The sequence below is a fragment of the Oreochromis niloticus genome, linkage group LG2, assembly GCF_001858045.2.
Source record: "Oreochromis niloticus isolate F11D_XX linkage group LG2, O_niloticus_UMD_NMBU, whole genome shotgun sequence".
Taxonomy (NCBI): Eukaryota; Metazoa; Chordata; class Actinopteri; order Cichliformes; family Cichlidae; genus Oreochromis; species Oreochromis niloticus.
The window spans coordinates 12,816,227-12,840,463 of record NC_031966.2 but is presented as its reverse complement, the minus strand read 5'-3'; the positions used below and the strand labels follow the sequence as shown (position 1 = coordinate 12,840,463).

General features: G+C 37.4%; 2 protein-coding genes across 3 annotated transcripts; one reads left to right on the top strand and one right to left on the bottom strand.

The window, feature by feature from the left end:
* Positions 1–5,322: 5,322 nt before the first annotated feature.
* Positions 5,323–14,217, bottom strand: gask1b (golgi associated kinase 1B). The gene is made up of 5 exons (XM_005467256.4): positions 14,125–14,217; positions 12,442–13,191; positions 11,316–11,533; positions 9,381–9,607; positions 5,323–6,937 (listed from the first exon to the last, which is right to left on the bottom strand). The coding sequence occupies exons 2-5, from the start codon at positions 12,878–12,880 to the stop codon at positions 6,730–6,732; spliced, it is 1,092 nt and encodes a 363-aa protein (XP_005467313.2). The 5' UTR covers positions 12,881–13,191; positions 14,125–14,217; the 3' UTR covers positions 5,323–6,729.
* tmem144b (transmembrane protein 144b) lies at positions 14,217–23,341 on the top strand. 2 transcript variants are annotated; one of them, XM_013270333.2, is made up of 12 exons: positions 14,217–14,422; positions 14,538–14,711; positions 14,871–14,975; positions 15,420–15,519; positions 15,647–15,727; positions 15,882–15,960; positions 16,148–16,227; positions 16,823–16,941; positions 17,134–17,253; positions 20,977–21,074; positions 22,550–22,603; positions 22,826–23,341. In XM_013270333.2, the coding sequence occupies exons 1-12, from the start codon at positions 14,347–14,349 to the stop codon at positions 22,907–22,909; spliced, it is 1,170 nt and encodes a 389-aa protein (XP_013125787.1). In that variant the 5' UTR covers positions 14,217–14,346; the 3' UTR covers positions 22,910–23,341. The 2 variants fall into 2 exon arrangements, with proteins under 2 accessions (XP_013125787.1, XP_005467312.1); XM_005467255.3 differs by having other exon boundaries at positions 14,871–14,993.
* Positions 23,342–24,237: the final 896 nt, after the last annotated feature.

Sequence of the window (24,237 nt, the reverse complement as noted above, 5' to 3'; positions counted from 1 at the left end):
TAAGACAAATTAGAGATAAAACATCAGACTTTGACCTAGAGTTTTCTGAAGAAACTGTTTCTCTGTAGTTTGTGAATATGAATATGAAGTTTGAAAGCATAAGCAGTTGTATGCATCAGGAAGCCAAAAAGCCAAAGAAAATCAAAGGTGCCAAAGATGCAGCCGGGGGGGGGAAGTGGCCTTCCAAGTGGTCTAGTTTGGCCTACTGGAAAGCTTTGCAATGTGTGAAAATGGCAGTGGAGTGGAATTAAATTGCTACCGAAAAAATACTCGCTTTTATTTTTCTCAATAACATGCCAGCATTAACATGCAGGAGGGAAAATACAGGACAAGTTAAAGGTTTCTAAATCTAGCAAAGGTGTTAAAAATGTTCTCATCATAAAGAGTGATGAGAACAGAAGAACATGAAATAGTAGAAATCTCAGTGAACCTTCTGTCGTCTGTAATTTTTAAGCGTAAAGTGAATATTTTAGAAATGTAAATAAACTTCAAGAAAAAAAAAACCTCATTGTTTGTGGTTTTTTTTTTTCTTTTTGGGGGGGTTATTTGGTTTGTTTGTTGGTCCATGAAATAAAAATGGGTTTGACACCCAATCATTCATACTTTTTCCTATTGCAGTATGATTTGATGTAAATATATCAATATATAAATATATAGTATAGAACATATAATATATGATAAGAATATACAGTAATCACCTCTCCCTGCAAAACTTCAGATCATTCGATAGGTTGTGAAAGAGGTCGAACCAAGTTCAAAGTGCTGCTGCCGGCACCATTGGAGTAGGTGAGGGATATTTGGTGCTTTTTTCTTTAGGCTGTTCACATCTTCAATCAGTGCCTACAAATGTTTGCATCAGCATCAGAGAAAAATACTGTTGCCAGTTTTACAAAGCAGCTTTTGTGAGCCTGCTTTAGACTTTACAAGTTGTTTCTTTTACTCCCACTTGTCTGGATGTTTTCCATCAGAGATGGTGGGTTGAGTGTTGGTCACTGGGAGATGGTTTCTGGGTTTAAAAATGGGACACTTCTCAAATTGGGAACACTAAAGCACAAGTAATGACAGACTGCTTTTCTGCATATTTGTTTTTTCTTTTTGTATTGAGTGTAGATGCATATATATGAACCCTACCGCTAAGCATGTCTGACTTTGAAGGTAGCTATTGAGAAAAATGGTAGCTGAAGATATTCTCTGGCGTGAAACATGTTATTTTGGTTTGAAATGAAGGCTCTTTTTGCCAGTTGCAAATATTTTAGAAAAGTGAACACCACTGTGATGTGTTGCCAAATAGAGCACAGGACGTAAAGAGGAAACGCTAAGTAGCAGTGTAACAGCAACCACCAAGTTCACGGAGTCTTATAAAAACCTTTACTGTGTCCATGTTTCTCATAATCAGCAAGTGACTCATTAACAGATCCGACGCTAAATGCATGTGGTTTTGATGGTCCTACATTATCTTTCCTTCTTAATTAGGGGCCTAAAATGTAAAAAAAAATGAAAAAAGAAATTCCCATCAAGTGTCAGACTGACAGTTAATGTCTTAAATAGCATGAGTAATCAACCATAGTGATCTCATTCAGACTTTATTACATGCTCTACATGCCACACCTCTCTCATCACAAGCTGTCTAAATATAGAATGTGACATATTTAGCCCATGACTGCCCCATATATCTCTGAGAGCAGATGTTTGAGATGCCAGTCCATGGGGATGCCTCACCCCAATTCTTTAGCGTTCATCCCTTTAATCTAGTTCCAGAGCTTCAGATTTCTCTGCTCAGGTTCACACTTCAACCAGCATGATGACTTTTCATTTCCAGCTACAGTTTATAAAATCTGCACCAATAGTGTATACATTAATTGTAGACTAATCCGTCTATCAGCTACTTAACCTTGCTGTCTGTAACTGACAGTCTAAGAAGAATCAGAAAGACTCTATATAAATTGTAGGTGACATTTGGCAAGGAGCAGGGTACACCTTGGACAGGGAACATAGAGAGACAGACAAGTCACACTTGCACCCCACAATTTAACACAGCATGCATGTTTGCACTAATCCCTGTACCACTGTGTTACTAAAAATGTTACATTTCAAAGACTAAAGACAATGCACAATACAGGAAGATTAAAGCCTTTACTGCACTTTTTGCAGAAAGGTGTTAAGATACTATAGGACTTCAACACGGGTTCACACAGCAATATCAAATTATTGTTACAGAGGTAAAAAAAAAAAAAAAGACTCTCAAACTCTACAATCACATTGTTCAGTTTCTGCATTCATCTAACCAACACACAATGATTTGTATTGAAAGACTTTTTGTGATTCTGTTTTTTTCTATAAAACCATGTCAGCCTTGCCTACATGTAACTGACTGTATCAAAGCATTAATGCAGTAAATCTTTCTTCTTCCCAGGGTCAGGATAAGCTAATACCAGCATTAGGTGTACAAAAAAAAAAAATCCCATTACAGTTTCAAAATAAAATCAGGGCAGGCAAGTGGCTGCAGAGGCTCTCATGTGTCTGAGACTTGGATTGATTCCCCATGACCTCAGATGTCCTGCTCAAATGACCTTGAGCAACAAACTGAATTTAAATCAACGCCATGGGAAACTGTTCTGTCACTGCACTGCTCCTGACCTGCAAACCTCCTTGAAAATTAGGAAGATAAAAAGTAAACAGGAAATGTTGAGCTTCCATCTGCATGCCAGAGCTGAATGTTTTTTTTCTTTTTCCTGGGGCTGGCAGCACTGTGATTCCATTCCATATAATCCTATCTGGATGTTATCAAAGATAAATCTTATTGCACAATAGGAAGCTGCTCACTTGTTTTTCCTCCCTTTGGCCTATTACAGGAAAAGTCTCAAAAGCATAAAATGCCATTTGACACTATTTAAACATCCAGATTCACCAAATGGAATTGGAAGTTTCTCAGCCATTTTCCTTGTTAAATGTGTAAAGGGATTTTTCACAAGTATCCAAATCACCACTAACTAAACTATTTCATTTGGTTTCATTCTTACCTGACAGAGACCCATCTACTTTTACATATTTAAATTTGAGCAACAGTGAAAACTCAAAAAAAATTTGTTTTGCTCATTGACTTATTTGTGTCAGAGGGTTATCGAATTACACTATTTATTTCTTAAAACTAAATGGCAAAAGTGACCACTGATGCACTGACTGACACAGGATAACAAGTTTGGCATTTTAATAATTAGCTTTGCACAAAAGCTGCAGACATAATAACAGGAAAAACTATATTGTTTGGAAAATAGCTGAAATAAACTGAAGTCTGCTTTAAAATGAATAATATGCTGGAGAAAATGTCTGTACTGTGCTGAAGCTGAGAATGGATTTATGAAAGGAGATGGATGTTTTATTGGCTGACAAGTGATGGGAAATTTAAACACTCAGTGTGAGAGTGTAAGACTTGTAGGATGAGATATTTCCAGTCAGGACAGCTGAGTTAAATCCTCTTGAACTTTTTTTTTAAACAAGAACAGAATGTGATTAGACGATCCTGGAAGCACGCCAGTCCTGTAAAAGAAGTTTGTACATGCTGGTAAAGTAATCAGAAAAGACGGTGGTTTTTTGTCATGCTTTGTGTGAACCATGGATCTCCAAGCTGCAGATTGTAAGTATTTTTGGTGAAGGAAGCAAGTGTTGGCATGACTTTATCTGAGACATGTTGGCATCTATTCAAACTCTCTTCTTAATTCCTTTATCAGCATAAGGGGAATGTCCTTCAGCAGCAGTAGAGTCAACATGGCAGGAGCATTTTGTTGTGTCTATGGGCTTTTGTGTTGAGGTAGACAAAAGTGAGACAATCCGTTGAGTTTTCTTGCTATCGCCCCATGTAATCTACCTCTTGAGTGTTCCCACAGTAACCTCCCAGGTGCTGTATCTTAGCACAATGAAGTGCAGTGTATTGCTAAAGAAGTTTGGAATACTAGAAGACATAAAGGGGTTATTAAAAAGCTTGCAATAGATAATAAGATTTGTAAGCCTTAAATTACTGTATTAATTTTGCTTGGAAACATGGTATTAGGAATGGGCTTGGTATAACGTTCCCCAAAATGTCATGGGGAAAATACTTGTTTTTATTATTTATGTAATAATTTCATATATTTCTGCCCATAAACTGTAAAGTAACTCAGGAAAAGCTGTTAACCTGTTACAAACGGCCTACTATTCTAAATTACTAGGTGTAAGCTATGCAAAATAAATATTGGCTAATATTTGTTTGTTTGTTTCTGTTTAAATTCAGTCGTATCATCATTGCTAGTGGGCACTGAATTTGTATTTATTAACATTTTTTACTTTTATTTATTTATTTTTGATACAGTCAGACGACAGCAAATGCTAGAAATGAGAAAAGTGATGTCATCAGGGTTGATCCAAGGTCACAGCAATAAAGAACTCTTCTGTTGGGATCTTGTTTTTAGCCTGGCCTACCAGCAGCCAGCTGGGCACAGCTTCGAAGAACCATTTCAAATTACTCTCAAATTCCATACCCCCATGGAAACAAGAGGAAGAGCAAAACCCTAACTTGTGATAAGGAGAGGAGGTGAAGACAGAAAATGCAACTTTAACATAAACAGAGCAAAAAGGTTGGTTCAAACAGTGTAAACAAGTGTGAACCTGACAGAATAATGTTATAAATTCAACAAGCCTGAAGATAAAACTTACAAGCTTTCCTAAACCTCTGCACAAACTGTTTCTCTATATGTTTGTTGTTATTGTGAAAAAGAAACGTATATGCTTTTTGCCTACTTGAAGATACTTTAACTTAAAAAGCTACCTGTAACGGCTTGACCTGTATTACTATAAACATGTTTTTGTTTCTTACACTTATATTACCAAATGTAGGTACAGGAGCAAACTGACTGGTCCAGCTCTTGCTGGAGGGGTTTTTCTTGAACAAACATCCAGAGGCATAAAACCCACTGACAAACTAATGCAGGTGTAAAGGGTTAAAACAACAGCCCAGTGAATGCGAGGCACGAACAGGAGAAAATAGCCCACAAAGCCCTATCGACTCTATTTCTGAGAGCCCAAAGAATAGTGTTTACAACAGCTTGAAAAGCACACTCCACACTCTGGATCAGATTTCTGAGCCACAGACTGTTTCTCTCTGTGCCTGATTGATATCAAGTAGAAATAGGTAGGAAAAATGCAATTGATGATACATTTTATAGATTAAATGTTATTATGATAACTCTTTGATTGTGGCTTTGTTATCTACGACAAAATCATTTTCAAACCATATCTATAATCACAGTAAAACATAATTATGTTTATGCATAGCTCACTCAAGAAATATAAATCTATCAGCAGTAATTACTTTTATTGATGTATCCCACATTCAAATTGCACTACCAAATACCAAAAGAAAGAACAATAATAAATAAATGTATCAGTACATCATATTTAAAATAATAGTGCATATACACTCATGTGAAAAAGACAGCTTACATGATTCACAGGACTATGAAAAACTGAGTACACCCTTACTGCTTCCCAAGGAATTAAGATGGTAATCAGCCACCAGGTGCTGCTAATCAAATGCACTTGATTAAATGATCATCACCACCATTATAAAGGCAGAAGATCCTAGTCTGGAGCATTCAGATTTACATAAGCACAATCAACAATCGTGTATGTTCATGACCTGTTTAGAAGGATTGACGGGAAAAAAGCCTTTTTCCTTCTAAAAAGAGCACATCAGCACAGCTGAGGTTTGCAAAGTTACATCTGAATGAATCACAGGATATCTGGAACACTGCACTAAGTAAAAAACATCAGGAGAAGCACTTCATACCAACCATCAACTACCAACTGTCATGGTGGTGGAGGGGTTATGGCTTGGGCTTGTTTTGCATCTACAGGATTTTGGATGCAACTTGAAGTCACTGAGTGGCCCCGATCACTGCCTGTGGAACTGGCAGCTTGCACATCTGAAAAAGCACTATCAGTGATAAAAGACTTATAGTTGGACGAATGTTCCCATTCAGGGGAATTGAATATATAAGCTAAACTGCATAATCCATCTATTGCAACAGAATGGTTTTGTATTAGAAGAGACTGGGACCTGAACTGCAGTTCAGACATTTCACCAGTTTAACACCTAAAGTACTACAAGAAAACCCAGTGAAACATGACCGTCTCTTAAGTTTTTTGGGGTGTGTTGTTGCCATCAACTTCAAAATGAACTAAAGTTTTTCTTAAAAATGTTTATTTTCTCAATTTAAACATTGATGCTTTCGATGTTCTATTGTAAATACAATCTGTTTTTTAGATCTATAACTTACTGCATTCTTTTTTATTTACATTTAAAAAGCATTCAACTTTTCTGGGATTAATGTTGTATATATCGGAACGCATTAGATTTTTGCTGCAACTTTCTACAAGGTGAACTATAGGGTGTACTTGGTTTTTCACAGGAGTGCATGGAATCCTGTACAAACTTTTTTTCCCATCATCATCATTATCATTATATGACTTTTGATCTTCACGTGATCATTTATAGTCACTGTGTCCATGCTCTAATTGTGACAATAAGTGCCTAAATAACTGGCAAGGCAAAGTTTCTTAGCTTTAGTAAAAAAAAAAAAATGATAGAATTTTAAAAATTGTCACACATCTGCTATTATTCTTATCCCAACCAACCTATAAAATGTTCGGGCATAAAGCCCCCAATGTCTTATAAAAGACAAAGATTTATCTTCATCACACATTCATTGATATCACTTTGATCCCATGGGCATTGATGTAGGTGAGGAGGACCTTTGCTCGCCTCTCGATAACATCAATTAGCTTGTCAATGCCCTGTCGACCCCCTTGGCTTTCCCAGTATGTCTCGTCAAGGAACAGAGATTGAAGGAGTTTTTCTCTCAGTTTTCTGGTTTTCAGCACAGACACAGCTTGCTCTGGAAACCTAGAAAGGCATAAGAGGAATCAGGAGGAAATGTAGTCACACTGTAATACTGTGCAGATTCTATACATTAAGCCTAAATATTTAAAAGGTAACTACCTCTAACCATGTAGCTATTTATAGGTTATTTCTTAGCCCAAATTCCCCAACAAGTTTCATGACATTTGGTCTTCTTTGCAGAATGGAATTAGTCTAAAATGTAATTCTTTATAGATATGGTAAACATAGGGGGTGACATTGTGATTAGCTAAACTGCAGTCCCTCTGGTCTGAAGATGCCAATAATAACAGAATGTTTTACTAAAGTTGACAATTAAATAAATTTGTGGAAGTGCCAAACCCATAAAAAATAATTAAGAGATGGCAAAATTAAATTTCTGTATTTTATACCAAGTGGTTATGACAGGTTGTCTTTGTACATCAGCAACCTTGAAATCTGAAATGTTTTTGCTTTTTTCTTCTTGGCAGTAAAAACTGCATTTATACAATCACATAACTGGAGGTTTGTGTAACAAAAACATCACTTAAATCAAATGACAGGTTACTCATACTTTTAGCGCATGGATGGGATTTTTTTGACATTTTAATAGCTTTTGAGTGGGTAAAAGCTCCCTTCATACAAATGAAATGAAAAGTGAGAACTGTATATCATGTGAAGCAATTGGTTCCAGCAGTCAGGATTGGAGGGTTTGGTTTTTTGGTTTGGTTTTGATGGAGGACTACATATCAGTAAATTCCATCTCATGTGATTTCAACAACAAAACAAAGCCTGGCCTACTCTGTACGTGATGACTGTGAATGAACAATGCTAAAAGTTAAAGTGGTGCTCTTACTTAGAGATAGTGTTTTGTGATTTAACTTTTAAGTGTAGTTTGTGCCTGTCTGGAAACAAGATTCACCTTAAAGAAATGTTTGAATTGGAAAGAGCCATGAACAGACTGCTATTTATTAAATGACTTTAGATTTTTACGCATTTATATTTTTCAGATAAACTTTGTATCATCACTGCTCAGAATTCGCTTAGAATAAAATGTCAAACATTGGTTTATTTAGCTTTGAGAAAAGTCAGCGAGATAAAACCTCTTCTGATCTACATGAAATTAAAGATCAAAATAGATTCGATATTTACTGAATCCTATGATCTTTCATCGTCTTTTATTTAGAATTTAGCTTTTATGGCTTTATCTTACTTGAATGCCAGAATGGAAGTTACAATTCTGCTAATGAAAACAAGGGTTCACATTATGTGTCACATTCACAAATGTGTCCTTGCCATACCACAGATTCTCTGCTGTCTCCTCAGTGAATCCCTGATTTATTGATCAAAAGGATGGATGAAATGAAAGGGATGCCTGTGGAGTGTACGTTTACAAATCCACGTAGACCTGTGGTGCATAAAGCGATGTGTTCTCATCATGGGACGTCTAATAATGCAGAAAGTGTCTTTTGGCATGTGTTTCTTCACAAACTGCACACTCGACTCACAAACTACTGATTTTTTTTTTTACCTTTAAAATATTGTAACATCCATCCATCCATTCGCTTCCGCTTATCCTTTTCAGGGTCGCGGGGGGCGCTGGAGCCTATCCCAGCTGTCATAGGGCGAGTATTGTAACATTATAAGTTTTAATTGAAAAATTTAAATCATAAAGTACACTTTTGATTTTAAAAAGTTAACGATGCAATCTTAGAAATTCACAACCTGCAGTCACTGATTTGTGTATGGGTTGGCCAATTACTGTGAACCAAATTCAGAGTTTCTGAGCAGCTTTGGCATAGATCCCAGATGGAGATTTAAATATGCTTGTTGAGTGTGCTGGAATTTTTCAGCTATGTTGTCAGGGGCGGAAATGAGAAAAACAGCTGCTGAAAGCAGCTGAATCCAGACTGTCCACAGATGTTCCTATTCTGTGTGGACATTTTTTATCTCAAAAAATAAATACCAATAGACAACTCAGGGTCATTGTTTTGATTGTTGTGATTTTTTTTATAAATTTAGAAGACTGTCTGACAAATTATTACTTTTAAACAAGTTGATCTATATGTAACAGTAAACTGGATTTACACAATTACTTGTTGCTTTTGAGTTTCACTTCAGTTTTCAGTGTGTAATTATTTTAAAGACATTAAAGCTCAAACAACACTTGTAGTATAAACAGCAGCTTTATCAGTTGAAGGACATGTTTAAGCCCCTGGCCTTTATTAGAGTCATTATTATGCCTCTATTCTTTTTCTGATATATAATTATTTGTAAACATCTGATAGAAATTAATTTGATCTGTAGCTCATAATAAACAAATCATGTAATCTATTTCATTATTCAACACTGCCCAAGAGATTAAAGCTGTGAAATTCATAGCATTTAGTATTATATAATGTTTTTAGGTTAATTAATTATTCATTCATTTATTTATTTTAGCATGTTCACCCTTTTGCTCCAAACTTACTCCTTGATTCCGGCCAACAGCCTGAAGTCCAAGTTGTCCTCATTACGGTCAAAGAATCCCTTGTTGTTGTTGAAGACCAGGTGTCTGGGGTTGTGGCTCCTGTAGATGATGTTTTCTAGCTGTATGTGGTTGGCATCTTGACATTTAGCATGGTAAGCCAGTTCAATGCACACATCCTCCTGCCGAGGCCTGAACCCACAGCAACCCTGGTCCAGGCGGTTGTTAATCTAAAAATACAGTTCACATTTCTTCATTAAATGATTGGAGATGGTGTTTTGAGACTAAGAGTGCAGTTCAGAGTGGCATTAACAGAGTTTTCTTATTCAAGGGGTTTTCTTTCTCGTTTTTATATTTGTAATGACAAAGGTAAGCACAGTTTTACTTTGAATGGGCTTACTTTGAATTTTTGATGATCTGTCTTTATCATGATCTAAATAATAATTTCATGAAAAGATAACATTCAGCTGGCAGTGAAAGCATAAAGCACAGGTGTTGAACTCCAGGCCTCGAGGGCTGGTGTCCTGCAGGTTTTAGATGTGTCCTTGATCCAACACAGCTGATTTAAATGGCTGAATTACCTCCTCAACATGTCTTGAAGTTCTCCTGAAGCCTGGTAATGAATTGATCATTTGATTCAGGTGTTTTAACCCAGGGTGTTATCTAAAACCTTCAGGACACCGGCCCTCGAGGCCTGGAGTTCGACACCCCTCCCATAGAAGAACAAACCTAGATGCTGGCAATTGCAGTGACTATATTGTACCACTAGTTTACCGGACATCAACATCAACTAGTCATGTAGACTGCTGAGTCACATGACTGTACAGGAAACTCACTTAAGGATATCAGGCTTCTCCACAGGGAATGACAACCCTATATTTAGCTACAGCCCTCATCCATTCTTAATCCTTTATGTGAAATCATTTGAGTTGTGGAGGTTTCAGACAGTGCTGTCAGAGTAAGACAAGCTGAAATGTCACACATAGATTTAGACGGGACTACATGCTGCTCACAGGCGTGGTTTTATAAGGCCTGGGGTTTAGGGTAACCTAGATGAATAAGCATCCGTAAGGCTTTGAATCTGACAAAAATGAAATACATCCTTATTACCTTCCAAACAAGCATCCACACAGCTAATAGTACTAAAGCAGAGCTTTTCAGAGCTGTCATAGAAATACAAATGTTATTTGTAGCTTGACTTGATGAAAATTAGAATTTATTAGTCATTCGAATATCTAAGAGGATTGTGTGCCTTTAACAGTGTAAGGTGCTGGTGTGTTAAATTTAACAGAAAACTAAATGGCCATAATAATAACAATTATAATAATAATAATAAAATTAGACTAAAAAACATTGAAAGTTATCATTGATTTAAAAGTTTATTTTATTTGAAATACAAAACAAGGCAAAAAAAATATCGACATTCTCAGTGTAAAAAAAAAAGTACTTTTGTGATAAGAGTGGAGTTTCTATTCAGTTCACTAATGTCTTTGACAAGATGTTTTGTAACAATGAAGCAAAATATGTGAATGATCAAAGTTGTGCCACCATGACCTCAACAGACAATTTAACTTTAAAGATTGTCAGTGTTTCTGAATCAGTATTTTAAGATTCTTCAGTCTACTTTGGTTTCTCTGTCATGATTAAGGGGTAAAATGAGTCATTCTTATAAAATGTGTCCTTTGTCCCAAAATGTGATTTACTGAGGCCTCCCACACAGGAAGCAAGAGCTCCTGCAGCCACATGACAATACCTCTGAGAATTGTTTTTCGTAATCAGATATTGGAGCACATTGCTGTTGACAAATACACATTACTAATCGTTCATGAAGCATTTTTGAAATTGAAAAAAAGGAGGACTTAGTGTCACAATTAGTTGAAAAGTAGAATTTGTTAAGTATTCTGCCCTAATCACAATAAAATTTTCTTTAACAGTTACCTGTAACAAGAAGTCAAACAGAGCAAGTTTGCTCCATTCATAGTGATGAATTGTAGAGCAGCCAGAATCAGACTTTGGGCTGATGTTTTGTTGCCAACATCTCTGTTTCAGGGAGTTCTGGTACTCCCCCCATGTTAACTTCAAGCTGGTCAAACCTGCAGCAAGGCCTGCTGGGTATAGAGATGCATCCCATGACACAACTGGACAGGACTGCCCATCTAAAGAGGGAGGAAAGAATAATTACACGCTTAGATTTTAGCAGCTGTTTCTGTTATTAACCAGAAAAAGTCTATAAACACTTTTTACACTCATGTTACCAGAACTTATCCCCTGTGATGATGACGACTGTTCACACACGGATTATCTCATTTGCATCCCAAGACCAAACAATGAACTAACTCATAAACACATAAAAATATTTCTAAATGTATTATGCTAATAATAAAATAGAGACACAGACATTTCCCACAGATGGAAAAAATGGTTATGCAAGAAAATGAGGAAAGAGGACAGAGGTATCTTGTCACTAGCTGTACATGGCCCCCAAATCTGTTTAAACCCTTGTGCTGACACTTTGTGAAGTCATAATGTAAAATACATTATTTTTTGCACTATTTATGAGAAAGAAGGATGTTAGTACTTTTTGGTCCTCTCTTCCCCGAATATGTATATAAAATGTGTATTCCCTCAGTTTTGGTTCCTTCTTTACTACTAATGTTATGAAATGACAATGAGCAATATGAATACTGTTTGTTTTTTCATTGAATATGGCTGGATTATGTTGCTCAATGACTTTTTAAAAAAAAATCACATCCACGATGACACAATGTGCAGGTGAAGTTTTGGTGTCCACCTCCCAAGCCTGAATGAATCTGTGTTTCACATATGCCCCATCAGTGGGTTAAGGTAACAAATAAAAAGTTTTTATGGTATGGTTAATCTGTAGGTTGCAGTTTCTGTCGCTATATCAATGAATATTGTAGTGACATTTGCACAGTATATTCTTAGCATGATAAAAAAAAACAAAAAAAAAACAGGCAATCTAGTTAGAATAGCCATAAACAAAATAGTATATTTTTAACAAGGGTCAAAAGGGAAAACTTTGTCCATGTGCTTGATGACCTACCGTATAAAAAGCGAAATTTTCTGCTTACAGCTGGCAACGTCCTATTAAGCCCCAGCACTCTGTCCAAATGAAAAGCAAAAACCTCTGTGTTATCCACCGGGTTGTGGATGACTCCACATTGCCCTCCGCATACAGTGCTCGTTTTTGCGTGCTGTTGGTTTGACTGTTGAACGTTTGTCTCACCCTCAAATATCAGAAGCGAATGACTGTCTCCATGAGAGACTTCTTTCACGCGCAAAACTTTGGCATCCGCAAGAAAGCGCATGGTTTTCACATCCTGTGCGCTGAACCATGGTGGCGGCCTTTGACTGTATATTCGAATTGAACTAATCTGAGAGTCTGCTTCTTCATGTTTATAAATTTTATGGCTTATATCCGGTGATTTATAATCAACATCCATGGTTTCTTTCCTTGAAGGTATGGGTGCAAAGTTGCGCATAATTTGTACCGCATCCCCCTCCAAAGTGCGAAGTTTTTCCTCTGTAAAAGACAGATTGGAAGACTTATTTCTTCTCGCTTTTCTCCTTACTTTGGGTCGGACTGTACCTCGTATATGTGCTGGTTTACGACGCTTAGTCTTTAAGGTTATGTACACCACGTTGTAGCGGGTCGGGACCAAGAAGCTCGCATCGTTCTGCAAGTCTGGAGAGTGTGGCTGGCCACCGTTGATCTCCAAATTATACAATCCACGGGTGTGCCGGTACTTCTCCTCATCAATCCTTCGGCTCCGATGCAGTTGCGAGTATCCAATTTGTGAAAACACAAAAAGCAGATAGATTACACAGACAGACGCAATTATCAAACTTCTTTTTGAAAGAGGGCACCTACGAAAGTTGCCGGTCAGTTTTAGAATAGGGAAACTTAGCCAACAAAAGTCAGACTTCCCCATTAGAATTTATGTCATTATCACGACTTTGTCCTTTTTGCGCCAAACTCTTACTGGGGAGGAGCGCAAAACTTCCGAGGATTTCTGTGAATAGAATGGAGCACACAACTGCGCAGTGGATGGAGGGTCATGCTTGGATACCACCCTTCTCGGAAATGAGAAGCAATTTAAACCTTATAGTTTTTTCTCCCCTTCTCTTCGGGTGCAGACTTGGCCAATTAGAGCGTGAATTAGGGCTATTATGTTTTTGTTTTTTGTTTTTTAATGAATCATTCAGCCCCGAAAATAAAACACACCCAGACCATGTGATATTCAAACTTGATAAAGTGCACTGCAATATCCCTAAAGTTAACCTTTAGTATTTGTATGTCCCTCTATCAAAATCCACATCGAAGCCCATTAGGGTACACCGCAAGTCCTTATGAAGGTTTATAAGGTGTAATACGTAATACAAATGTTTTTTTTTTAACTTACACGAGCTTTAGACATATTTTACAAAAAAAACTATAAATAAGGAAGTTAAGCACTACACAGCATATTAACTAGGTTGAAAATGAAATAGTTTAAACCTAAATATTTGATCGCTATGTATTATATGTATGCGTTTCAGGCGACATCTGGTGGTGTACTGTCCAAATTCTTCATGGCAACTCCCAAAGCTGTTTACGTCGTGGAGACACAATAGCAGTAAAAAAAAATGTCTTGATGTGTTGGGAGAATGTGGGGTGGGCGCGCCAGTCCTATAAATAAGCAAGTACGATAAACAGCATTATTATATATGTCATAACATAAATTACCCCAGAAAAACAGACATGATGACAAGCCCTCATGGTTGTGTGGTTTCTTGTCTGTAAGTATTCGCGTATATGCGCTACATCCCCTGCAGCTGTTGTGTGACTAACTGATTAGATAACTGGCAGCACCTGACTGACTTACCACTGCAGACACAGACGGCCTCCAGCAAATTTTAATGTTGTAGACCTGAATTATCAAAAGCAAAACAAATATTCTGTTTTAACATGCTCCGAGCAAAATTCTTACTTTTGCTTTTATTCGTTGCTGCGTTATTGATTGCGAGCTGTCATATCGCTGAAGGTTTGTAAAGTATAATTGGTCTGTGATGAATACGGGCTGCGTGTGGTTGCATTAGGTTGGCTTTTTGTTTGAAGTCAGATTTGTTCTTTAACCTCTTGCTGTAAAAACTTTACAGGTGCAGAAGATGGCTGCAAAAATGATGGAGCTGGTGAACTGGAATCATTTAATATTACTTGTAACTCATCTAGGGCTATCTCACATTTTGCCTATGGAATTACTGCAAATATGGCTGCTGTATTTTTGTATGGAAGCAACTTCGTTCCCATCAAAAGAGTAGAGACTGGCGATGGTGAGCATACAATTGTTTATTTTTTTGAGAGTTTGAATATTCTTATTTGTGTTATTTTTGGACGAAAGCTCCATTTTAAATGTTTACTTTTCAAGTGAGGAAAATCTACACTATTTGGGGAAAGTTTTGAGGTCATTTATCTTTGTGTTTTATTTACAGGTATGTTTTTTCAGTGGGTTACCTGTGCAGCAATATGGGTTGTATCTATGTTTGGAGACTTGATGCTTCAGTCACCCAAGTTCTGCCCATTTGCAATGCTTGGAGGTGTGCTTTGGGCCACAGGTATTGTGGAAGTTGTGGGGGGTTTTGATTTTTTTTTAAATTTAACAACATATAGTATAATGCTAAAGGTTCTGGAAACTGGACTCTGTTGTCCAGCTGGATATTGTCCTTGATCCCTATTTTTCTAGTTTATCGTAAAATGAGGTTATTGATAGTCCCCTGTTGGAGATGTGAATAGTTTTAGGGGTGAAATCAGTAGATGAGGAGATGAGGGTAGATGGCTTGTGCCTGAATTGAGGCTGGGGTTTGGGGAATACTTCAGAGGGGACTGGGAATGGCTCCTGGGTCAGTTAGACTCCATGTACTAATGAGAAGTGAATAAATAAAATATATTTTTGCATTCAGATATAGCAATGGAAATAGTGCAATCCTAACTTTGTCAGTAACATTTACATGTTAACTTCCATCTATCCATATGGTCTACAGGAAATGTAGGAGTTGTTCCATTTGTTAAAGCCATTGGCCTTGGTCTTGGCATCTTAATTTCAGGATCCTCTCATTTGTTGATAGGCTGGGCCAGTTCAAGGTGAGTTGAGCTGAGTTAATGGAATGTACACTGTGGATCGAAAATAACATAATCCTGTCTTTGCATGACTTGGATTGAATGAAAAATAACTGAATTGGTCAAAGTTCACTGATTGTGTCTGTCCTAGATTTGGCTGGTTTGGGATTGCTGCACAGAACGTTTCGCGTCCAATATTAAATTATTGTGGAGCTGGGTTGTGTCTGCTAAGGTAAACCGCACTTGGAATTGTAATGACCCAGCCTGTGTTGTTTATTTACACCCCCCCACCTCCCAAAAAAGTGATGGCTACTGTCTGCTGCTGTCATTTTTCAAATCATATCAGCTGGATGTACATGACTTTTTTTTTTTCTCCTTTGATTCAGTGGGCTGATCTTTTTCTTTGTGAAAGCGGATGTAAAGCTACTTCACAGTTCAGAAACAATTCCATTACTGATTGACAGAGTGAGTGTGTCACTGACTTAATATTTATTTTTATCAGCTTGTCGAAGTAGGTTGATTTCAGAAAATACATTTTTATTTTCTTCCTATTCACTCAAAGCAAATATTGCTTTTTCTCAAAGCCTGTCATCATTTTATCATGTGTTTTGTGTGGTGCACATACAAATTGGGTCGATGTTTCTCTTTGCAGAGAACAAATTCAGGCAGTTATGGACAAAATTCCTCTGAATCCTGGATAGACACCATTGGACCAAAGAGCAAACGATTCATGTGAGCTCATCTCATTAGCAGCCCCTCAGCTGTGTGCATTATTACTATTAGCATTTTTCATTGCTGACAAAGGGCTACAACAGCCACTCTGTTATGGAATTTAAATTATAAATGAATGAATATCACTTTACACTTTTGAATTATTAAAAAAAAGTAATAAAAAAATTAATCAATTTACATTACATCTTTTAAATAAGGGTCTTAGTTATTTGTTTAGAAGCTGCCTGCCAGTGTGGTTTTTAGGTGTAACAAGTTTTAAGTCATTACTTATAAAAACAGTTTCACACATGACAACTTTGCTCTTACTGTGAATTTGTTTTAGCAGCAGAAAAAAAAACTATTAAAATGTGAGCACCAGGCTGTAAATGTAGCAGTCACAGTCGATATTCAATAAATGTAGAAAACACAGTGCAAAAATAACAACACTGTTGTGCTGTGTGTTTTCCTGCATATCCATTTACCCATGCACTGTCAGTTTTTATCGGCTCTTTGCAATATCTTGGAATTAACCACAGAAATTGAATGATGTATCAGTGGAGACTTAAAATGCGTTCTTCATCCAGTTCCTCAATGTATCCTGCTTCCTTTTCACCAGTGGTTTTCTCCTTGCTGTTGTGGCAGGCCTCATGTACGCTTCCTCAATCATACCAGTCCTGTACATTAAGAGCCATTCGGTGCACCATGACAGCATGTTCTATGAAGCCAGTGTCTACGGTACGTTTTCTGTGTTGGATACCGCTTTATTCTGAACTTTTTTTTTTTAAAAGCTGCCTTGAAGGAAGCATTGAAAAAATAAATTTATCATAGATATAAAGATGGATCCAGTTGCTGGTTGATGAAATACCAGTCCCTCCTGTGAACCAGGTGTAACATTTCCAAATTAATTCCGTTTCCATCTTTTCACAGATCTCGACTATGTTCATGCACACTGCTGTGGTATTTTCATTGCAAGCACTGTGTACTTTGCCATCTACTGCGCTGCCATGAATACAAAGCCGAAGCTTTACTCCAGAGCTGTACTTCCAGGTAGAACATTATTTCTGAAAAGGCACTCTTCCAAAGCCTATTGTATGACCGTGATCTTAGTAATTAATGATTGGGCTGCTTTGAACAAATTAGTAATTCTACTCAGGTTACTGTGTGATGATTTGTTGTGAACAAGCAAGCAATGTGTATCCTTGAAGAGACTGAATTTATATTTTTAAATTACTCTAGCCTTTTTTTTTCTCCAGTGTTTATGAACATGCACTTTGTATTTATTTTTATTTTTTTTTTAAATTTAAAAAAAGCTTGCTTCAGTAACTTTTTTTCTTTTTACCCTTTTCCCATGAGTGGAGGGGGGAATGTCAGTCCAAATTTTTCTAAAATTTAGATTCAGTGACATGAAGTTTCAGTATTTTTAAAAAAAAAAAAAAAATCAATTTCAAATTTTTTTTGTGATGTATGTATGGCAAAAAAAAAAAAATGGAAACAAGCTTCCATAGTTTTGTTTACTTTCCCTGAGGGCAAGTTCACACCCTACTTGTCTTATACTGACAGTCGATCAGCGTCACCCTGTTATTACTTCTTATTGTGCCAGGTTGCCCTTTACTGTCACTGTTTCAATGGTCAGGGTTGTCAATTGGGCTAGACACGAAAAGTAAGACTTTACCCAAAAGTACACTGGAGGTCAATCTTGTGGGGAAAAAAATCTTTTAAAGCTAATTTTAATCTCTTCCTATGTGGTTTTGGTACCTAGACCTTAGCAATAGTGAAAATTCAAACAAGAAGGTATGGCAGCTCTTAGTGGATATTGTGGGTTTCACAAAATCTTCAGGACCTCTGTCAGGTTTCTTTTTTTTTTCCCCTTCTTTTGTTAAATAGCAAATCTTATGACACCCTGAGGTGTGTGCCTTTTAGAACCAAGCTAGTTCCAAAGGTACAAATAGGTTGGTGACAAACAGAGAACATGTGTGTCTACAACCTTGTCTCATTTGCTGCAGGAAAATATAAGGTAAAATATCAAAATGACAGTTCATATTGAATGCTTCAACACGTTAAAGTCGGCTTACCTCAGTCTGAATGCCAAAGGAAACCTTATTCGAATGAGACATCAGAAGCTTTGACAAAAACGGCTGTATTTAATCTCTTTAGGAGAACGGATTACATATTCACATTAAGACTTTAACCTTCACAAGTAGAGAGGTTTCCTTTTTTAAGCCTTAATACAGTTTAAAGGTCAAGTATTAATTCTTTGCTGCTGCCTCCATGAAATCTGTCGGTAGCTTTAAACTATCGATTTTCTTACTTTCTACCAGAGATGTTTTTCTGTGAACTTCGTCCACTTGGGGTTACTAGTATGTCTAAGAGCTCCTGCATGATTCTAAACCAGAAAAGAAGAATCCAATATTGAGGAAATGCAGTACTTTCCTTTGCTAAGCTGTCTGCTTTGTGGCATCTGTTTCGCAATCAGTAATGCAGATCACTGTGGTGGTGCATTTGCCATACAGCTACTGAAATTTGAATGATCTGCCATAGAGCTTCTCTTTTAAAAATATTAACAGATCTGGCTTTTTAACTCTCCTGTTATGTCGGTTCTTCAGGAACACCAGTGATGTTCATGGGTCAGGTTGACCTGGGGAATGTTGACTTATCCAAAAGTCTCAGAAACCAAAAAAATTCCAATAAACATCTACAACATCTTATATCTAATTATAACTCTATTACTAACCATTTCAATCAATATTTGGTGTAATGGTGGTCTTTACCTCTCACAGATCATGGTTCAATGAGGATAATTTACTCATTTTTCAAAAAGATGCATTTTAAAACTTTTAATGTACGTTGAAAAGAGTTAGATTTAAAACAAGTTTTACATGGCATTGGTTATTTAAAAAATTTTATATTTCTTTTTATGTAGTGATGGAGATAACATGTGACATGTCTTCTGTTCTGGGACATAAAATCAAGACTAGTGACTTGAGGATTTGTATTGAAAGTAAACTTTATTTAACCCTTATGATGTTATACATTTTAAAAATCTAAAAAAAATTGTTAAAAGTATTTGTTTTCTGTATGAAATTTCTGCTTGGATAATAAGGGTAATCAACTTAGAAAAAAAATGGTTCATTTCACCTCAAATGTGAAAGTCGAGAATGCATGTGTTTATGTCTTTTGATGGGAACCCTTTCTGTTCCTCTTAATTGAGTGTGGGTGGAGTTTACCCACAGGAACAGAGAGTTCCCGTGGGCAAACTCCACCCACACTGAGTGGGCACTTGGTAGGGGAGGAGCAAAACGCATTGCCTGTAAGGGGTCTCTTTAAAAAAATGGTGAAATTCAATGGTCTTCATCCGCCAAATATGCGTCAGGCAGAACTGTCTGCAGAAAACATAATGACAGTGCCAGGGCCCAATACGATGGCACTGACTCGTGTGACAGACGTCAAGTCAGCTTTTGAGCTTGTCATGTCCAATTCAATACAGAAAATCATTCTTGAAATGACAAATTTAGAAGGAAGGCGTGTTTTGGGGGAGAAGTGGAAAGAGCTGGATAAAATGCATTTGCATGCATATTTGGGAGTCCTCATCCTGGTTGGGGTCTATAAATCAAAGGATGAATCAACAGCCAGTCTGTGGGATGCAGACACAGCCAGGTCTATATTTTGTGTCACTATGTCCCTGGAGACTTTTCACATTTTCTCCGATTTGATAATCGAGAGACGAGGGCTGTCAGAGAGTAGAGAGACAGCTGGCAGCTGCTAGGACAGTGTGGGACAAGTGGGTAGAGCAACTTCCTCTGCTCTATAACCCTGGCCCTAATGTCACAGTGCATGAAAGGCTAGTGGCATTTCAGAGGTCAAATATGACATAAAAATCTGATGCAAACACCAGCTATGCATTGAACATGCAGGATTACACTGGAAAGCTGGTTGGAGAAGCCTCAAAGAACAGGGCTGAACTTCCTGCTGAGCCCCTCAGTCTTCCATATTTGCCTTCACAGACATTACAACCCTGGTGTCTTATTGCCCCGAAAAAGATGAAAACTGTTGTGCTCATGAGCTGTTTGCACAAAAATTCTGAAATCGGCACCAGAGAGGACCAGAAACCAACTATGATTCTGGACTACAATGCCACCAAAGTGGGGAGTGGACAATTTGGACAAAGTCACAGGGTCCAACAGCACCAACTGAATGACTGCACACTGGTCATCTTTTACAACATGATGGATGTATCGCCCTACAATGCATGTCATTTGGATGGAGATCTTTCCTGAGTGAACATGTCAAAGCTGTACAAGAGGCGCATCTTCCTGGAGGAGCTGGGGAAGGTGCTGGTGAATGTGGTACCACATATACAACGGAGGCAGCACATGCCAAGGATCCCAGTTGCTGCAGCAACAGTGAGGGAGATCCAGGAGAGGGCTTCACCCTCTCAAAATGTGCAAAATTCATTTGCACAAAACACTCTGTGATGACATGTCCCTCATGTGCTGTGTAGACACATGCACCTTGTTCATTTCCACCTATTAAATTTTGTGTATTTTTGGTTCTAAACATTGCATAGTGTTTACTATTACAATATGTGACGGCATGTCACTTGTGTCCTGTGGAGACACAGACACACACTGTGTTCATATTGCTAATCTCTTATTTTGGTTTTTGTTATTTTATTCCTTTAAAGATCAAAGGAATCACAGGAATTTTTGTTTGTTTGCTTTAATGCATTTTTACTCAAACATAAATACCTTACTGCCTCCTCTTGCTCTTCAGGTCTGTTGTCTGGACTGATGTGGGCAATTGGGACATACTGCTGGTTCCTGGCCAATAACTACCTGAATTCTGTCATTACATTTCCAATTGTCACAGCGGTAAGTCCAAAATATTCTGACAGCTGGGTGGATTCGATTAATAAATACACATTTAAAAAATGAACACTGTAAAACCACTTGGACTGCAGATTGATATCGAAGGTTTTCACATTGTTCTGTAATAAATGAGTATTTTTAAAAGAAGTTGGATCCAAAATACTGACAACATTTTAAGGGTGTTTAGGGGTTTTAGGAATCTTTAGTGATCACATTGTTGATTTAAAAAACAAACAAACAAACAAAGAAAGTGTGGTATAGTAAGCAATTAGGAAAAAATAACTTCAGCCAGTGAAAGAAATTAAATGAAGTTAAAATGCTTGAAAGGAAAGTTCAAAATCACATCATAAAAAAATACTGGGGGGGGAAGAAATTTGCCTTATTAGTGTTTCTTTGCTGGTGATAATCAATACTATTCAAGAAGAAACGATAAACTGGAACTCAAGCGAATAAGTCAAAGAGAATGGGTGTGGGTTTTTTAGCCATGATTTGAAGACTTGAGGTAGATGACCTGACCTGCAGGGGGAGGTAGTCATGCACGCAATTTGCGTTCAGTGTTTTCTCTATTGGCGATTTGAAATATTTTAGTCACAAAGAAACAAGATTCATCCTCTAGGAACCCCCCAAAAAACCCAAAAAACGAGCCACTTGGAGGACTAGGAGGAGATTTTTGACCTAAATAAAAGGTGAATGGATCAATGAAACTCATCAAGTTATTCCTTGGGGCCAGATTTGATGACATTACAGCTAGTACTTGTTCAAATGTCAGCAACTTGTTGAAGTGAGAGTATATTTCTGCACTATTTTTAGCCGCTAGAGGGGAATACATTAAGCTGTGCGCTGTTCTTTCTTCAAGAAACAAGTTTGTACCTGAAAGTCAGAAGAGTTGACTGCCAATAAATAACATGAGCCCCTGGATACATTTGCATGTGGAAACAGGTGTAAGGGCCTCTTCTGAAAAAGTATTACCAGCATTTAAAACTGAAAGATGCTTCTTACTTTCTATTGTATGGATGGATGTAAGTCATATTCATTGCAGGGGCAGGGTGGAGTGGGGAGGAGGGGTTGATAGAGTTAAGATTTGCAGCTTTCTCACCAAATTCCATTTCCCCAGAAGCAATGTAGCTGGGACAAAACATGTTGCAATAAGATCAATTAAGTGTATCCATCATACATGGAGGAAGCCATTAGTGCTTAAATATCATAATTTAGATTATCTATTGCATTTAACTTTTAGTGAATGTTTGACGCGTATGCACAGCATAAAGTGCTAAACGGATCAGACAATGTCGGAACAAATTCTAACCCATTTATATCCTGCTCTTTTGAGCTGGTACTTTAGTTTCATCAAAATATTGTGTGCAATTCATAATCCTCACTTTGGCAAGACCTTAAAGTCAAAGTGAAAACAGATTAAAAGAAAATCATTTGAGTCAATGGTCTGAGCTCAAACAGCTTGTTTGGTTTCCTTTCTGTAGGGCTATGGTCTGGTTGCTGCTCTGTGGGGATGCCTGGTGTTTAAAGAGATTAAGGTAACGATCAAAATACTAGCTAGTCTTGTTTCTTGACTGTACAGTAGCTCAAAGGCTTGCATGTAAGAGTGCTGTTTACAAAGGGGAGTTTCTAAACAATATCAAGTTAAACTGCAGTTGATCAGGAAGGCATTTACCACCCCAAAAGGAAGAATTTTTAATTAAATGTTTCTGAGAAAAAGCAGACTCAGATGATTAACTTCTCCCACTTTCTTTCCACAGGGCTTGGCCAACTGCCTGATCTTCTCATTGGCCTCATGTGTTGTGCTGACTGGATCTGTGCTGACTGCCATATCAAATCTCTAATAATGCAGAACAGTCAAACATCTCATTTTCTCTATTTTTGTTTTCTGTATCAGTGAGGGGAAAAAGCAGTGTTTGCTTTTTTATAAATGCATTGAATCATGTTTAAAAGAATTGAAATCTAATTATAAACCTTTTTAGTTGCATAGCAGAAACCTCATGCTCTGCAGTTAACTGTTTGGAAAATATTTAAAGTGGATTTGTGTCTGGACTTTGAAAATAATTTGGTTTGTTACTAACAAACCGAATAACACAAATGTCACATTTAATGCATCACACAGCAGCTGCAGTTTTCACTAATCAAGACTGGCTCTTCCAGCAGTGCAGAGGTTGTGTGTATATATGCCACTGAGGTCTGCTTTACAGATGTAAGATAAAGATGGTCAATGCTAGACTGAATATTGCGAAATTGCTATTAAAACACTTGAAATTCCACCAATGGCATCTCTCACATTCCCTGGGGTTTGTATGCAGAAAAACATGGTCAACATGATGTGCTTGATTTCTGGGATGGAATAGCTGGGGGGGGGAGGACAGAACGTGTGCTTCACAGAAGTGCTTTTATGGCTTTATTTGATAGGTACAGGAAAGCGGAGGGCGAGGGAGAGAGAAGACGACATGCGGCAAAGGGCCGCAGATCAGACTCAAACCCGGGCTAGCTGCTTTCAGCCATATGGCTGCCTCCTTTTCCACTGAGCTAAACCAGCGCCCTGAAAATGCCTTTCTGAACGTGGTGCTAGATTAAACAATAAACATGATTTGTAGAGATTGATAATGGCTTTAACATGCCACACTAACACTGACCTTTTATTTTAATGATTAAAATGCTACTATAGCACTTATGACACTAGATTTTAGAGCTCAGTCTAGAAAAAACGGCTTGTGAGAACAGCGATCAAAATCACACTTAGACTTTAAGCAGATTTTATGAGGTTTTTTTTGTTGTTTTGTTTTTGCTACCGACCCATGTTAAAAATGTCTTCTGTCAAGTAGACCAGTATACTGAAGCATGTAACACTCAGTAATTTAATATGTTCTGGTTAAAATCAAAGTTCTGAGTTTAATCTTTATGCAAGCAATGAACTTCACTAATCACAAAATTATTGGAGGTCTCTAAATCAAACTAATAGCTTGAGATGACTTGTAGTGCTTTCTATTTGATGTGTCAGAATGCTTGTACACTTTCATTGTGTGACAGAGTAAGAGTTGCCATAGCGACAACCCTGAAGTTAGCGGCTGAGGCTGCTTCATAGTATTGGCCTCATCTGACTGACACAAGTTCATTTCCTTACTCAGAGCAGCGTGAAGTAATCTATAGAGCTTTAGGTTTC

Excerpts from the sequence above, each read along its gene's own strand:
- gask1b (XM_005467256.4), bottom strand. The coding sequence starts at position 12,880 with ATGCGCAACTTTGCACCCATACCTTCAAGGAAAGAAACCATGGATGTT. Across the intron at positions 9,608-11,315 it reads TGTTTGACTTCTTGTTACAG|ATTAACAACCGCCTGGACCA; the intron begins GTAACTGTTAAA and ends CTGTATTTTTAG. Across the intron at positions 6,938-9,380 it reads CTGTTGGCCGGAATCAAGGA|GTTTCCAGAGCAAGCTGTGT; the intron begins GTAAGTTTGGAG and ends ATGCCTTTCTAG.
- tmem144b (XM_005467255.3), top strand. The coding sequence starts at position 14,347 with ATGCTCCGAGCAAAATTCTTACTTTTGCTTTTATTCGTTGCTGCGTTA. Across the intron at positions 15,728-15,881 it reads GCTGGGTTGTGTCTGCTAAG|TGGGCTGATCTTTTTCTTTG; the intron begins GTAAACCGCACT and ends CCTTTGATTCAG. Across the intron at positions 16,228-16,822 it reads CCAAAGAGCAAACGATTCAT|TGGTTTTCTCCTTGCTGTTG; the intron begins GTGAGCTCATCT and ends CCTTTTCACCAG.